This window comes from Notechis scutatus, chromosome 2 (genome assembly GCF_049901735.1).
Source record: "Notechis scutatus isolate UNSWTSFEM ecotype Mainland chromosome 2, rNotScu1.2, whole genome shotgun sequence".
Lineage (NCBI taxonomy): Eukaryota > Metazoa > Chordata > Lepidosauria > Squamata > Elapidae > Notechis > Notechis scutatus.
Window position 1 is genome coordinate 24,048,883 of NC_142010.1, and position 15,115 is coordinate 24,063,997.

Genomic DNA, 15,115 nt, shown 5'->3' on the forward strand with positions numbered 1-15,115 from the left:
AATAGAACAGAATAATAGAACAGAATAGAATAATATAGAATAGAACAGAATAGTAGAATAGAATAATATAGAATAGGGAAAGAATAGAATAGAATAATATAGAATAGGGAAAGAATAGAATAGAATAGAACAGAACAGAATAGAGAAAGAATAGAATAGAATAGAATAATAGAATAGAATAATATAGAATAGAATAGAATAATATAGAATAGAGAAAGAATAGAATAGAATAGAATAGAATAGAATAGAACAGAACAGAATAGAGAAAGAATAGAATAGAATAGAATAGAATAGACATAGACATAGAATAAGAGTTGGGAGGGACCTTGGAGGTCTTCTAGTCCAACCCTCTGCTTAGGTAGGAAACTCTTCACCACTTCAGACAAAAGGTTGTCCAATCTCTTCTTCAAAGACCTCCAGTGTTGGAGCATTCACAACTTCTGGAGGCAAAGCTGTTCCACTGATTAATTGTTCTAACTGTCAGGAAATTCCTCCTTGGTTCTAGGTTGCTTCTCTCCTTGATTAGTTTCCAACCGTTGCTTCTTGCCTTGCCCTCAGGTGCTTTGGAGAATAGCTTGACTCCCTCTTCTTTGTGGCAGCCCCTGAGATACTGGAACACTGCTATCATGTCTCCCCTGGTCCTTCTTTTCATCAGACTAGACATACCCAGTTCCAGCAACCGTTCTTCATATGTTTTAGCCTCCAGTCCCCTAATCATCTTTGTGGCTCTTCTCTGCACTCTCTATCATCTCAACATTTTTTTTTACACCATGGCGACCAAAACTGGATGCGGTATTCCAAGTACGGCCTTACCAAAGGCATTATAAACTGGTATTAACACTTCACGTGATCTTGATTCTATTCCCTCTGTCTATTCAGCCTAGATCCAAAAAACCTGGATACCCTGTCACAATGCCTCTTGCACCAGGAAACAACCATCTGGGGGACATGGCTTCCAGATTCTCTTCACATTCATTCTCAGCTGCATTCTTCCAGGCTTACCCGACCCAGTTTGTGGTCAGCGAGGGTGCAGGAGTCCATGAAGGTCTGAGCAATGACCAAGAGCACAGCGTCCACATTATCTGACGTCTGCACATCAAACACAAACTGGGGGTTCTTGATGATGTTGATCCAGAACCTTAAAGGCAGGCTGCAGGAAGGAAAAAAGGCTCCGTTGAGAGTACTTGGCACGACCCCTAACTTGTAGAGGCTGGCAAACGACACGCTCACGACAACATCGGGACACAAATGATGTCAGTTATGTAAATGTCATCCTCAACTTACAACTGGCCGCTTAGTAACTGTCCAAAGTCGCAACAGACCTAACATGGAAGGTATTTATGACACAGATTTATAGTTGTGATGGTTGGGCTCCGCCTGTGGTCACATGACCAAACTACAGGCACTTGGCAACCAGGCTGCAGTATCCTGTGTGCCACATGACCAGGTTTTATGACAGTTTTGCTGAAAACCAGAATTTACTTCAGTTTTTGGGACAAAAAGTGTCCAATAGTGAATCTCTATGGAGATTCTCAGTCATTCAGATCATGGTTGCCCCAAAGGTGCTTTTTTTTTTTTTCCAGAGGCAACTGGACGTTCTGATTTTTCTTTGAAGACGTTTTGCTTCTCATCCAAGAAGCTTCTTCAGCTCTGACTGGATTCTGAATCCTTCCATTCCCCACCATCCAGTCAGAGCTGAAGAAGCTTCTTGGATGAGAAGTGAAACGTCTTTCAAAGAAAAACCAATAAAATTTAGTTATCTCTTGGAAAAAAAAAAAAAGCACCTTTGGGTGCCCAATAGTTAATATAGATCTCTTTATTGATTAGCCCTTGGGCCATATCAAAGTGCAAACTTCCAGAAACAAATTATTACTAAACTTTGATCAAAGCAATTAAAAATGGAATCGGATAAAATACGATTTAAGATGAAATTGGAATAAAGTACGATTTAAAATGAAATTGGAATAAAATACAGTCTAAAATGAAATTGAAATACGATAATTTAAGATATAGATAAAACATGATAAAATTATATTTTGGTGCCACTCTGCAGTCTACACCCATCAGTCCCCAAATATGCAGATCTCAACCAAACCATTTTGCTTAACCAGTGTGCTATGTTTATTTTCAGATTCTAGCCACACATCAGGTAAGTTGTTTTGAGACACGGATCCCAATGGGTCATTCATATACCGTATTTATCGGCGTATAACACGCACAGGTGTATAACACGCATCTTCATTTTAAGAGGGAAATTTCAGGAAAGCGCCCGTTTCACCCCCACTCCCACCCCCGCGCGCTTCAATCCACAGTGTCCCACTCTGCCTGCCTGCCTGCCTGCCTTAGTTTCTGGTTGTTTGGGAGCAGCTTCGGCTGAGAATAATAACTATTCGCCTCTTTTACTCAGCGAAGCTGTTCCGATTCAACCATTAACGAAGGCAGGCAGGCAGGCAGAACGGAGCACTGCGGGCGGGCGGGCGGGCGGGCGGGAGGGGTGGGGTGGGGAGAAACGGGCGCTTCAGGGAAGCTGCGGCGACAGGAAAAGTCCCCCCGCTTCTTTGAAGCAGTTTCTTCCTGTGCTGGTGGAGGAGCGAGAGAGCGACTGACAGAGCTGACCCAGAGAGAAGGACAGGCTTCGGTTGCTTCCTCCCTCCCCTTCTTTCATTTGTGTCCTTGATCCCGATCCCAGCAGCATTCACCGAAGGCTTCTTAACATTATATCGGGCGCATAACACGCATACATCATTTTCAGGGGGAAAAAGTGCGTGTTATACGCCGATAAATCTGTAGTATAGAGAGACCCAGGTCACTCACCCTATAGGTTTGCCTAACAACCCCAGAGGCCTTTTTTACAACTGCACAGTTTGCTTAGTAACTGTCACAAAATACATAAAACTGAGTTGGTCATGCGACAGACCCATTTTACAATGGTCATATTGACCGTACTTGTGTAGTGTCATGACATCATTACGCAATCATGTCATTCGTGCAGTGATGCAAATGAGACCCAGGTCACCATATCGTTGTTGTCGTGGCTGTTTGGAGCTGCCTACAAATGAAATGCGCTCAGCGCACCAGTGAATTAAGTAAGTATCAGTTATGTTACTACTGTACGAATGGTGCAAAACATGCCAGTTTCATGTGTGTGTGAGACGTATTTCTGTAGTGCAATATACAGGCTACTTAACTAAGCCTATAAAACACGAAACAGCATAGTTTACCCTATTTTCCTCCAACTGCAGTGCCTACAAAATTTCTAATTGCTCTGTCTTACAGATAAACCCCCTCCCACTGGTGCCATATTCACCATCCCATCCAGGCTGGTCCATAATTTTCTGAGTGTAATATTCCCTATCTTTAAAATAGGATTATTAATATCACAGAGATGATATTATGCTGGGCATCAGCAGAGTTTGGTGAGGTTATTATCTTCTGCGGGGAAATGAAGAGCAAACCAATAAATAGCACAAACGAGACATTCAGCTTTTGAGAAGTGGCTCCCAATAGATTTGGTTGCTTACCTATTTGTTTTCCAGATATGGATGGTTTCTGGATCTGTGATCCCATGATTCAGTGCTTGCTCATCTAGCAGGTCAAAAAAATACTTCACAGCCAGAGGGACAGGACGATTGGTACTGAGGATCACTTGGAATAAATCGTCTACAAATTTCTGTAGCGTCCCCTACAAGCAAATATAGCACAAGTCAGACGAAGTTATGGCACAGTTCTCTTTGGGGGCTAACAAACACAAGAGCAATGAAAACCTTGAAGGAAAAGTCCAGGATAAATTTATAGCATAGAACCAGCCAATGGATGTTATGGATTCCCCCATTATGTGTCAAAGTGGGAAAGGTGATCCCAACATGTAGTTCTGATCTAAGGAAAACCGGCTAAGGAAATCACAAATTCTGTGGGCTAGAGAATCCTGATAGGGCAGAGGTCTTCAACTTGTGGATTTCAACTCCCAGAATTCCTCAGCCAGCCATGCTGACTGGGGAATTCTGTGCATTGAAGTCCATGTGTCAGCAAGTTTGGAGACCCCTGAGATAGATAAAGAAGAGAAGAAAAAAAAAATAGCTGGTCATTTCCTATACAAATTTTTTTTTTACAAGATCTCTTTAAGCCAGGCTATTTGTTGCCGTTCATCTTAATCTCCACTAACACAAAAATCTTTCTATCACAGAGTTGGAAAGAAAGAAAATGTGCATCTATCGGTATCTTAAATACTTTTTCCTAGGGAGCCCTTATAAGTATATTGTGTTAGGGAAGTTCTCAGGTCTCCTAACATTATTACTACACCTTGTGTCAAAGAATCCCATAGGGTAGCTATGCCCAATGTATGGAAATGTTTCCTTTCATCTGTCCTAATTTGTCTTCCAATTAAATTCCCAATAAATAACAGTATGGATGAGATCAAGTCAAGGAAACTGGACCCGCATTTGTGCATGTTTCTTCAGGAGAAAGTCTTATTCTTTCAACAGAGCTTCCTCCAAAGATTGCACCCGGGGACATAAAGCCAGAAAGAATTGCTAGGAATAAATAGAGCAGAACTAAAGACTGGATTCCTTCTTACCTTCATGGAAAGAAGGCGTGTTAGATAGATCTCTGGAATCGCTTTGGCTCTCTCCCGTTCCCGCAGGCTCCCTCGCCGATGTTTAGGCAGCTCAGGTTCTTCGGTCGATTTCACCAGGTGCCAAAGTTTCATGCCACCCTCATCTGCATCCTCCAGCATTGGAGTTTCTAAGACACAAGCCAGCATAAGACCACTCTGGATGATTGGCAGTGGATCATCAGGTGGCAGTTGCTCAATTTGTCCACTGAACATTTTTCTTTCTTTATTCTTAAATTAACCTGCTCATTAACTTTCAGTCCATTTTTTGTTCCTCTGTCCATTCAGTCCACCCAAGCTGCTTTTCCCCTAATAACCAAATAAGAGTTGGAGTGGTGACTTACTCTCTCCAGGGATGTAATCCTGATTCTCCCTGGGAAGGTGCTTGGTCATACGAGGGACTAGTGCAACAGTGGCTCCATCAGGCACCTGAGGGCATGGACAAAAAAAAATTGGGTTAAACAGTTTTCTGGACTCATCATCTTGTTGCATTGTTTTTCAGCAAAAAATATCTGGAAGTTGGCACCATCTTTTCTCCTTGTGTGCTAATGTGACATAACATGTATGATATAATATGACTTTTGATATAATTAGAGCAGAATCTACACAGTTCAGCGGTGTCCATAAAATGCTTGGAGCTTGACAGGACAGGCTTTACCTCCAAAATACTTAGGGTCAGGATTCCCTTATGAAGAATTTATTTTTAAATCTAGCCTCTTTTATTTGATCACAGCATTTGTTGTTAATAGCAGCTAATTATTTATTTATGTATATATATATATATATATATATATATATATATATATATATATATATATATATATATATATATATATATATATATATATATATATATATATATATATATATATATCTGGTTTTTCCTGTACTGTATTGAAGCAGTAAGAGTGGTTTTTCACATACATTATTGCAATAGGTTAAAGAAACATTAAAACCTAACAATCAGCGTATAATATTTTATGGCATGTTTTTACCTCAGCAGCACAGAATTTAGTCATGGCGTCAGTAATAATAATACAAGAATCGTAAAGTAAAAGCTCAATTCAACTATGGTCTAAGCTTTCCTGAATACTGACACAGAAGAAGTGAAAAAAGAGAATTCAATTTCCCTTTACAAATTTCAGCATAGCAGAATCGGGGAGGGCCAATTAATTTCATCTGAACCACAAGAGTAAACTAATTTAAATAAGCCCAGCATCTTAACTACTAGATCACCTAGCCCCCATACCTCAGGATAAACAAGAATCTAGCTTGTGAGTCCAGAAGCTGCTAGTTTGAACTCTATAGCCTTCCTCCAGCCTGGAGAATAGTCATCTGCCAATAGATTGAGATACAATGATAGCAGCATACAAAAAAATGGGTAAGCACTGGTTTCCAGTAAAAATGTCATAAATCAGTCATGTGACCATGGGATGCTGTAAACACGTGGGTCAATTGCTGGGCATCCAAAGTGCAGTTATGTGGCCGCGAAGGGGGTCCTGGATATCAGAACTTCAAATCCAGGTCATAAGTCCCTTTTTTTTGGTTCATTGTAACTTTGAACGATCTAAGTAACCGGACATAAGTTGAGGACTATCCGTAGTTGGCAGAGGGTTGCCTGAAATTACAGGTAGTCCTCACCTTACAACCATTCGTTTAGGGTCTGCCCAAAGTTACAATGGCACTGGAAAAAGTGCCGTAAAATGGGGCAAAATTCACTTAATCTTGCTTAGCAATAGAAGTTTTAGGATCAATTGTGGTCGTAATTCAAGAACTGCCCATATCTACAGGGACAGATGCTGTTCCAATGATAGGCAAGTTATCTGTCTTATTTACTCTGTCCTGGAGGGCCAGCTATAAAGGTTGGTTGTCTATGGAGATTTCTCCATCATCCAGATCGTGGTTGTTCCAAAGATGCTTTTCAAAAGGCAACTGGACTTTCGTGTTGTTTTCCCCCCGCCCTTGGAAGTTCAGCTGCCTTTTGAAAAGCACCTTTGGAACTACTGTATAAAGGCTGATCTTTAAAAACTCTTATGGGGGTAATAAAGGAGTCGGTTAAAAACGTTCCAGATGCAGCAGATGGATTGGGATGAGTTGTTGTCCGAAGGTGTGATGAAATGCCTAACTGGCTTTGGGAATACAGAGGAGACAATTAAGGAAGGAAACGTGGCAATTACACAAGAGACTTTTACATCCAGGGTAGAGAGGATGGAGGAGAAAGAGACTCACGAGTAACTCCACCTTAATTTTGCTATGGTACATGTTGAGATAGAGCAGGGGTCCCCAGCCTTTTCCATACCCCGCGCCCCTAGAATGCTTCTGATATATTTTCATGCCTCTTTTTTAAAAAATATATGCATATAATTATACATATACACTATAATTTTGAAACTTCTAAACCCAAGTTTTCGCAGCCCTTGGAAGATCATCTCGCACCCCCAGTTGGGAGATCCTGAGCTAGAGAATTGGCTCTGGTAGGTTTTCGAGATTCTGCTATTTTTCCAGAAATCCAAGTGCTTGTTTCCTGAGCTTGCCAGCCTTGCAGAACTTAACAGAATATAAAGAGAATCTATTTTGAAAGGTGGCAGAATGGTGGTGCTAGGAAGCCAAAACTATTGTTCACTGATTAGATCTTAATAGGCTGCCTAGGGACTTAATTACTTCTTTTCGGTCCAGCCAGCAATCTTTCTTGATGCATACAGACAGGTTGGAAGATTTTACCATGAACAGGAAGGTGGGGAGGCTGCCAATTACCACAGATAGTCCTTGGGCTTCAAAAATTTTAGTAAAGGGTTCTCTGTCCGGTTGCTGGATGGGCCATGATGGGTGTGGCCATGATGGGCGTGGTCTAGTTGGGCTCCTGCTCCACAGTGGGGTGTGTGTGGCATTTTTGCCCTCCCCAGCCTCCGGAGGCTTTTTTCGAGCCTCCGAGAGGGCAAAAACGGCCTCTCCCCGGGCTCTGGAGGCTCTTTGGAAGCCAGAAACAGGCCCATTTCCGACCTTCCCAAACTTCCGGGATTCCTGGTTTTTGCTGTCCTTGAGCCTCCCTGCACGCCCTGCACTTACCTGCATCCAAAACAGGCCGTGTGGGGGCTCCTGGGAGGGGTGGGCGGGGCCAGCCAGGAGTGGGATTTGGGGGTTCTCTGAACTGTGCAGAATCTTAGCTAGAGGATCTCCTGAACCTCTGCGAACCCCCAGCAGCCCATCCCTGGTTACGACCAAAATGGAGGCTGCCCATTAGTGTTGTAAGTCATGATGGTCATGAAGTGAGTCACCCAATCAACCTGATTTTATTATCTATTTTGCGGCAATCGTTAAACGAATGCTACGGTCAATAAGCAAACCCAATATGGGCCAGTTTTCTCGTAAATGCCAGTTTTCACCAAAGGGCGATCATGGAGACACTATAAACGGCCATTGCCAGGGAACTGAAATGCAGTCATGTGACTGCAGGGGGAGGGGGCAACAGAGATTGGGACTTTGGGATTTGGTTATAAGTCTCCCCCCCCTCCCGTGGAGGTCCGTTGCAATTTCAACCGGTTGCTAAGCAACTGGTTGTAAATTAACAACGACCTAGAGTCACTCTCTTTGATCTCACAGGGGACGAATTATGCTCCTCTTGTTCATCAGTGCGAGCATCACTTATGTGTTGATTATTTTATGTAATCACAAACAATGGTTTTGTTTTATGATTAAGAGCTTTTCAGAAACAACTATTGTGGCATGAGTTGTAGGCAACTGAATATAGAGTCTTATTCTGATACTGATCAATGCTAATTGTCAAAGAGTCCCAGTAATTACACGGAAGGTGCCTTCATCAGAAAGTGATTGAATGTATATAGGAGATGTATGTTCCTGGGTTGTAATTGCTTTAGATCTGCTGCTTACACTTGCAGGTGTGTTCTAAATGTTGCAGTAACATTTATTTCTTGGTGGCCTTAAAAGCGTCTCAGTTTCCTGTCATTTAACAAATTCTCCCACTTGCCCCGCTCTGCAACAGGGCATTGTAATTTCTTTTTGTGCACCATCAGTCCTCTCATGTGTCTGTGACTCAAGTGTCAGGTTTCCAGCAGTTACTCCAATTAAATCACGAGCCTTGAGCCACACTCCCCAAACTAAAAAAGATTTAATTGAAGGTAACATTCTACGTCCTGCATTTACCTGGGCGTAGCCAACTCTGAGATACATAATTCACTATCACCCTTGATCCTGCTTTTCCCTTCACCCCTCTGGGTGTATCATCCAACGAAAAACATCCATAGCCAAGAGTCATCAATCATGCTCTCCAATTAGATTTTTGCATGGCAGAAGCTTCAGTCATCTTATCAATGTTTGAAGAAAATATGAATGGAATGTACTTTCGATTCCACGCTGCCGCCTGCTCTTTGAAACTCCCCCCCGCTTCTTTCTGTTGTCAACTATAAAACATATATACAAAATGTTTTATGAGTTGACATCAAGAAAGGCTTTTCATATCTTCTATTTTCCAATGTCAATGATGCACAGGGCCTCAGGTTGAAGTTCAGATCAGATGAGGGAATGGGCTATCCAAAATCCTAACTTTTCCTCCAGTTACGCGGAGCTCCTTAAAAGGATTGCTATTCCAGTGCTGTTCCTCTTCCTTTTTGAAGTGGCTTAGCATATTTAGAAACAAAACAAGAAAACTTAGAAAAGATGATGGCAGGCTGAAATCAGACAGATATATCCGCAGGTGCTAATGCCCAGTGGCTGTATTTCAGAGTAGCGGATCAATGTTTAACAAGAACAATTTTTCACAGGAAGCTGTCTTTTTTTTAATGTTCAAGTAGCAGATTAGGCTCAAGATCTCAGCCTGTTCATCTCAAAAGCTTGCTCTACTCAGGGGAAATCGTATTTGGGATCATTGGAAATATGGTTTGGTGGTAAGGCAATTGTAAGTCCTTGACTTACGATCACAAATTGGAACAGAATGTCTGTTGCTAAACAAGGTGGTTGTTTTGAATCAGACCCAATTTTACAAGCTTCCCCCCCCAAAATCTTTAAGTGAATCACTAAAATAAATCATGTGGTTGTTCAGTGAATCGGGCTTTCAACAATGATTTGTCAGAAGCTACCTGAGAAAGTTGCAAAACGCCAATTATTTATAGAAATAATAAAGACGGGAAATAAAGAAAACAATTTTGAGAACATTTAAAAATCACATGACGCCCCCTCTCCCAATGCTGCAACTGCTAAAAATACATATTGGTTGTGAAGTGCCCAAATTTTGGTCACATGACCATGGGGTCAAAGTGATGGTTGTTAAGTATGAGGACCAGTCCCAAGTCATTTTTTTCAACACCCCTGTAACTCTGAACTGTCAGTAAATGGAGGACTAACAAAAGGTAAAGGTTCCCCTGTTGAGTCATGTCTGACTTTAGAGGGCAGTGCTCATGTCTGTTTCCTAGACGTTGTCTGAAGATGCTTCTGTGATCATGTGGCTGGCATGATTATATATGCCCGTGATGGCGAACCTATGGCACGTGTGCCACAGGTGGCACGCAGAGCCATTTGTGCGGGCACACGAGCCCCAGGCAAACTTACCTCACTGCGCATGCACGCACCACCTGATTTTCAGCCCGTTTGAGGCCTTTTTCGGCCTGCCTAGGTCACTTCATGTATTCCGGAAATACATGAAGTGACGAAACGGGCCTATTTTTCGGCCTGCAAAGGTTGCAGAGGTTATCCTCAAGCTTCTGGGAGGCCGAAAATCAGCTGGAAGGCGCAGTACAGGTAAGAGGCAGCGGGGGAGAAATTGCATGTGCAGGAGGCATGGGGGGGCATGCACATCGCCTTCTGGGTGCATATGAGCACACGCGTGCAAGCGCACACACAATTTTTGGCACAGGAGCCCAAAAAGGTTAGCCACGTCAAGGCACACAGAATGCTGTTACCTTCTTCCCGAAGTGGTACCTATTTATCTACTTGCATGTCTATCCTTTCAAACTGTTAGGTGGGCCAGTAAACGGGAGCTCATCCCATCATGTGACATTTGGGTCTCAAACTGCCAAACTCTCAGTAAATGTCTTAACTGCTAGGCCATCTTCAGTCTAATTCTAAGTGAGAGTATTTTTATCGACTTCTGAGGCAGAGAAGGCCAAAAGAGACTCCTTGCCTTAACCTTCTTCCCTTCTGGAAGGTTCCAGGACCTTCCAGAAGGGCCACAAAGATGCTTACTGAGTTAAGCTAACCACTGCAGAGAGGGCCATAACAGTAAGAGAGCTTCCCTCACCTTATAGTGTTGCAGTGTGTTGAGCCTCTTCCAGCTGCCCTGGATGATTGAAGTCACGTCCTCATCAGAGAGGATGAGATGCCCAGCCAGCCCAGACCGCCATTCTGTTGTCATCACACACAAGGCAACACAAGGCAAAGACAAAAGGCAACTTGTTTGAGAGCAGCATTCTTGTTCTGACCCAGCTCCCCAAACATGACAAACCCTCAAAAGATTCCTTTATTAGGAATGCCAGCAGCCCCAGCAAAAAGTTTCTCTCGCAGGCTAATAACTCCGTCTGGCCAGAAGATGAATAGTTCTCTGACACACCTATTCATCTCCACCTGCTGCCTTTTATCCCCAGAACTAGGGTGAGGCCTCACTAGAAGTGGAGGCTCTTTCTTCCCTAGGATTGGCCCACGGCTTTCCACTGCTCTCCTCTTCTCTGCCTTCTGCACAGCCGCGTGTCAGGCACTGGACCCAGATCTTCCTCTTCTTCTTCATTAACCACTTCCAGGCCTGGGGGCTGTTGACTCTCCATCTGAGGGCTGACAGACAGCCCAGGCTCCACCTCTGTCTCTCTCTCTCTCTCTGCCAGTCCATTCCCTCTTCCCCCTGGGAGATCCCAGGTTGCTGGCCCTGACTCCCACGCCTCCTCTTCCTCCTCTGATTCGGCTGCTGGAGGGGCCGGCAGCCGACAGGCCACAATCATTCTGCAAAAGTCCACATTTGTTCATCCAGCACGCTATTGGCTATTGCAGCTAGTCAAGCGATCCTCCCCACATCCCATTGGCTAATTTGGTTCACCTGGATTGCCTTGGAAATGGAGGGGAATACTTTTTTTGCAATTGCCTAACAACCTGGACAAAGCTGATGAGGGAGGTTGACAAGAGGTCTTCCACTCTGCGGATCTTAGGGGTGGCCTTCCACTTTGGGGGGCGGGGTCTTACTCAAGGTGGCCCTTCCAGCGTCTCTGACTTACCCAAGTCAAGCGTGTCTGGATCCGGTCGATGGCAATAAGGTGTCCCTTTGTAGAGTTGGTCCAGGATCTTCTCTTTCACTTGGGTGATTGTGTCACAATCCAGACCCTTCACCAACACTCCCTGGCTGCCTTCTGTTCCTCCCCCAGTGTTCCCAGCTTGCGACAGCGCCGTTAATGTCTGCCAAAACAAGAAATGAAGGCCAACCGATCCAGTGTATTCCTCTTCTTCTTAGCTCCTGGCAACCGCAGGAGTGCTGGTGGCCCCTTCTGTTGTCTTGGATTAGGATTGGATTCATTAATTAATTGGAGGTACACGTGGCTTCTCTTTTAGCCTCACAGCCCCTGATTTGGCTCATGGCTTATGCAACCCTCCTCCCCCGTGACTGAATTGGCATGTGTCAGCCATGCAAGACTGGAATTGATTTGATCAGCCATTGGAGAGCCAATGAAAAGGAGGGGGGCTTCCCTTCCCACTCCCTGTCATGATTTTTAAAAAAAATCACAGAGAAAATATACACAGTGGTGCAAGAAGGATAGGTGACATTGCAGGTGAGTTTGGGGGGTGAGGAGGGGCAGGGCTCATAAAGTTTCCCTCACTGACGCTGCTTTTGGGAGTTTGTTCTCTCAGCTGGCAGCAGAAACTGGACACTTGAAGAAGCTCTGCTTTTGGGGAGGCCGTTGCAGGATTTCATTTCAGTGGGAAGGAAAAGAGTTGACAAGGAAGCAATTAAATATCGACAGACTGATCTGTCAGAGCATTCAATACTCTGAGGAATGGGAGACTTGATCCAGGTTTTCAGCTCACTCCACCCCACTCAGTCTCAGTTAAAAATGCTGCACAAACAGAGCCATTCTGTGAGATAGATTAGAAAGGGAGATACTGATTGCCCAAAAGTTAGTCAGTAAATGTTATGGATTAATGGAGAACCGAATACTGTCAATCTAGATACAAAGCCATATATAGGTAGCCCTTGATTTATGACCATAATTGAACCTGAAATTTCTGTTGCCAACCGAGAAAGCTATTAAGTGAGTTTTGCCCCGTTTTATGACCTTTCTTGCCACAGTTATTAAGTGAATCGCTGCAGTTGTTAAGTTAGCAACATAGTTGTAAAGTGAATCTGGCTTCCCCATGGACTTTGCTGGTCGGAAGTTCACAAATGGGGATCAACATGACCCTGGGACCTGCCACAGTCATAAATATGAATCAGTTGCCAAATGTGTGAATTTTGATTACATGACCATGGGATGCTGCAATGGTTGTAAGTGTGAAGCCAGTCTTTTCAGTGCCACCGAAATTTTGAAAGGTCACTGATCAAATGGTTGTTAAGTCAAAGACCACCTGTACCATACTAGCTCTGCAATGAAACCACAGAAATGAATGCATTTGGGAGGGGAGGTTCATTTTCAAAGAGAGTCGGTGTCATGCCCCTGTTAGAATCTGATTCCGAAGGAGAGGGGGAACAGCCAACAGGGAGTGGGAGTGTGGCTCCGGAGGTTGTGGAGGAAACTGGGGAAGGGCACAGGCCAGCTGGGCATTCAGAGGAAGACCCAGGCCCATCCCCTCTTCATCCTAGGGCACGCAGGGAGGAGCAAATAAGGGAGAAATGTGAATGGCGTGGTCTATGGGAGAGGAAAGGGCCTTGATCCCCTTCATGGGCTGCAGCTGTGAGGACTGTTTAAAAGGACAAACTCTGCATGGACCAGTGCTGGAAACAAAGCATAAAAATATTTCTAGTTTGTCAGTTCTTATCTGAGTTCTGGCGTCCTTCCCAGTGTGTGTATTTCGATATCTGTGGACGTCTTCAAGCCCTTATCCTGTCTTGTCTCATTAATTGCTTCAGTGTGGTTTGTGTTGTTGTTGTTTTTCTATTTATAATTTATATCTATTTTGAATTTGAATGGAAGTTCTTCCTTTTCACAACTGTTTGTGGGGGAGTTTTTTCCTCCAGTCAATGATAATTGGACTTTTAAAGCCAAGTTGAAGGAATTAAAGGGACTTCACCTGTTTTTGTGATTTTGTTGTTTTTGTATCTCACCATGGGTCATCACAGCCACTGAGTGCAGATAAGATTCTGATGCTTTCATTCTGCATAATCTTTGAAGGAAAGTATGGGCTTGGGAGCACACATTTAGCATGCTGAATTTACACAGATTGCTAGGCTCAATGAGAATAGGTCTGGTAATTGACAATTCAGTGTAAGTGCTGGAATCCAGTCTTTCTTTTCATGCCCTGTGGGGACTATGTCATAATGGCTGAGAGCATTATGTTATGTGGACACAGTAACTGTATTTTCTTTGTCTCAGTTCAGTATGTGAACCCAGCCTTGTTAAAGTAGTCAAGTATTATTTAAGCTGGGGGGAAAAAGTGAAAAATGATGTGCATGCTTTAATATAGTCTTCTCCAGCCTAGGTGTGTTATGGCTTCAGCCCCCCAGGATTTGATAATCCAATTATCACACTTACCGTACTTGTACAGTGTCATGACATCTTTATGCAATCAGGCCATTTGTGCAATGATGTCATTGCCCATCCAATGTGGGAATTAAAATCTAACATCCTATGGTGAGCAACAGACTGGAGTAGATTGGGCAAGAATAAGTCGCACCTTTTCCCACCCCGTATTATGTTTGCTTAGCCAGGGAGGGTGCAGGCTGGCTTGATCCACAGAGCTTGAAAAGGACAACTTGTTAAGAATGGGAAGACTTATTAGGAGCAGAATGGAGATTGGAAAGAAGGTCCTGGATTCTGAAGGTGGCTAGAAACACGCAGCTGATTGTGTGGTCCAAGGCTGATTCTACCTGTGCTTCTTCCTGACAGGTCCATGCTTAGCCCTTACCAGTGTGCGATATTCCAGGTCTTCTCGGAGAAGCCGGTTGTCATTCAAGGTGTACTTTGCCTTCCCAGTTACCCAGTCCACAGGCCCTTTGTCGACTTGGTGCTTGATACCCCGGAAGAGCATATAGAGGGGCTCCCCAACAGAGTCCTAATGGAGAAACAGAGAAATCTTCATCATCCAGAGTCATGATGGCGAACCTATGGCACGCGTGCCACAGGTGGCACCCAGAGCCATTTGTGCAGGCACACGAGCCCCAGGCAATCTTACCTCACTGCACATGCGCACACCTCCCAGCTCATTTTTTGGCCAGGTTGAGGCCTTTTTCAGCCTCCCAGAGGCTCGAGAGAAGCCTCTGCAGCCTTTGGAGGCTGAAAAACAGGCCCATTTCATCACTTCCTGTATTTCCGGAAATACCGGAAGTGATGAAATGGGCCCATTTTTCAGCCTCCAAAGGCT

The 15,115-nt window shown here is 43.9% G+C and overlaps 1 protein-coding gene across 2 annotated transcripts in view; it reads right to left on the reverse strand.

Moving 5' to 3' along the window:
• PLXNB1 (plexin B1) overlaps positions 1–15,115 on the reverse strand; it is a 174,640-nt gene that overhangs the window by 4,954 nt on the left and 154,571 nt on the right. For both annotated transcript variants that reach the window (XM_087954506.1, XM_087954507.1), the window contains 7 exons: positions 14,660–14,806; positions 11,821–11,998; positions 10,860–10,963; positions 4,954–5,038; positions 4,574–4,740; positions 3,522–3,682; positions 1,003–1,150 (listed from right to left, as the gene is read on the reverse strand). In XM_087954506.1, the coding sequence (XP_087810632.1) occupies positions 1,003–1,150; positions 3,522–3,682; positions 4,574–4,740; positions 4,954–5,038; positions 10,860–10,963; positions 11,821–11,998; positions 14,660–14,806 (990 nt within the window). The remainder of the gene's footprint in view (positions 1–1,002; positions 1,151–3,521; positions 3,683–4,573; positions 4,741–4,953; positions 5,039–10,859; positions 10,964–11,820; positions 11,999–14,659; positions 14,807–15,115) is intronic.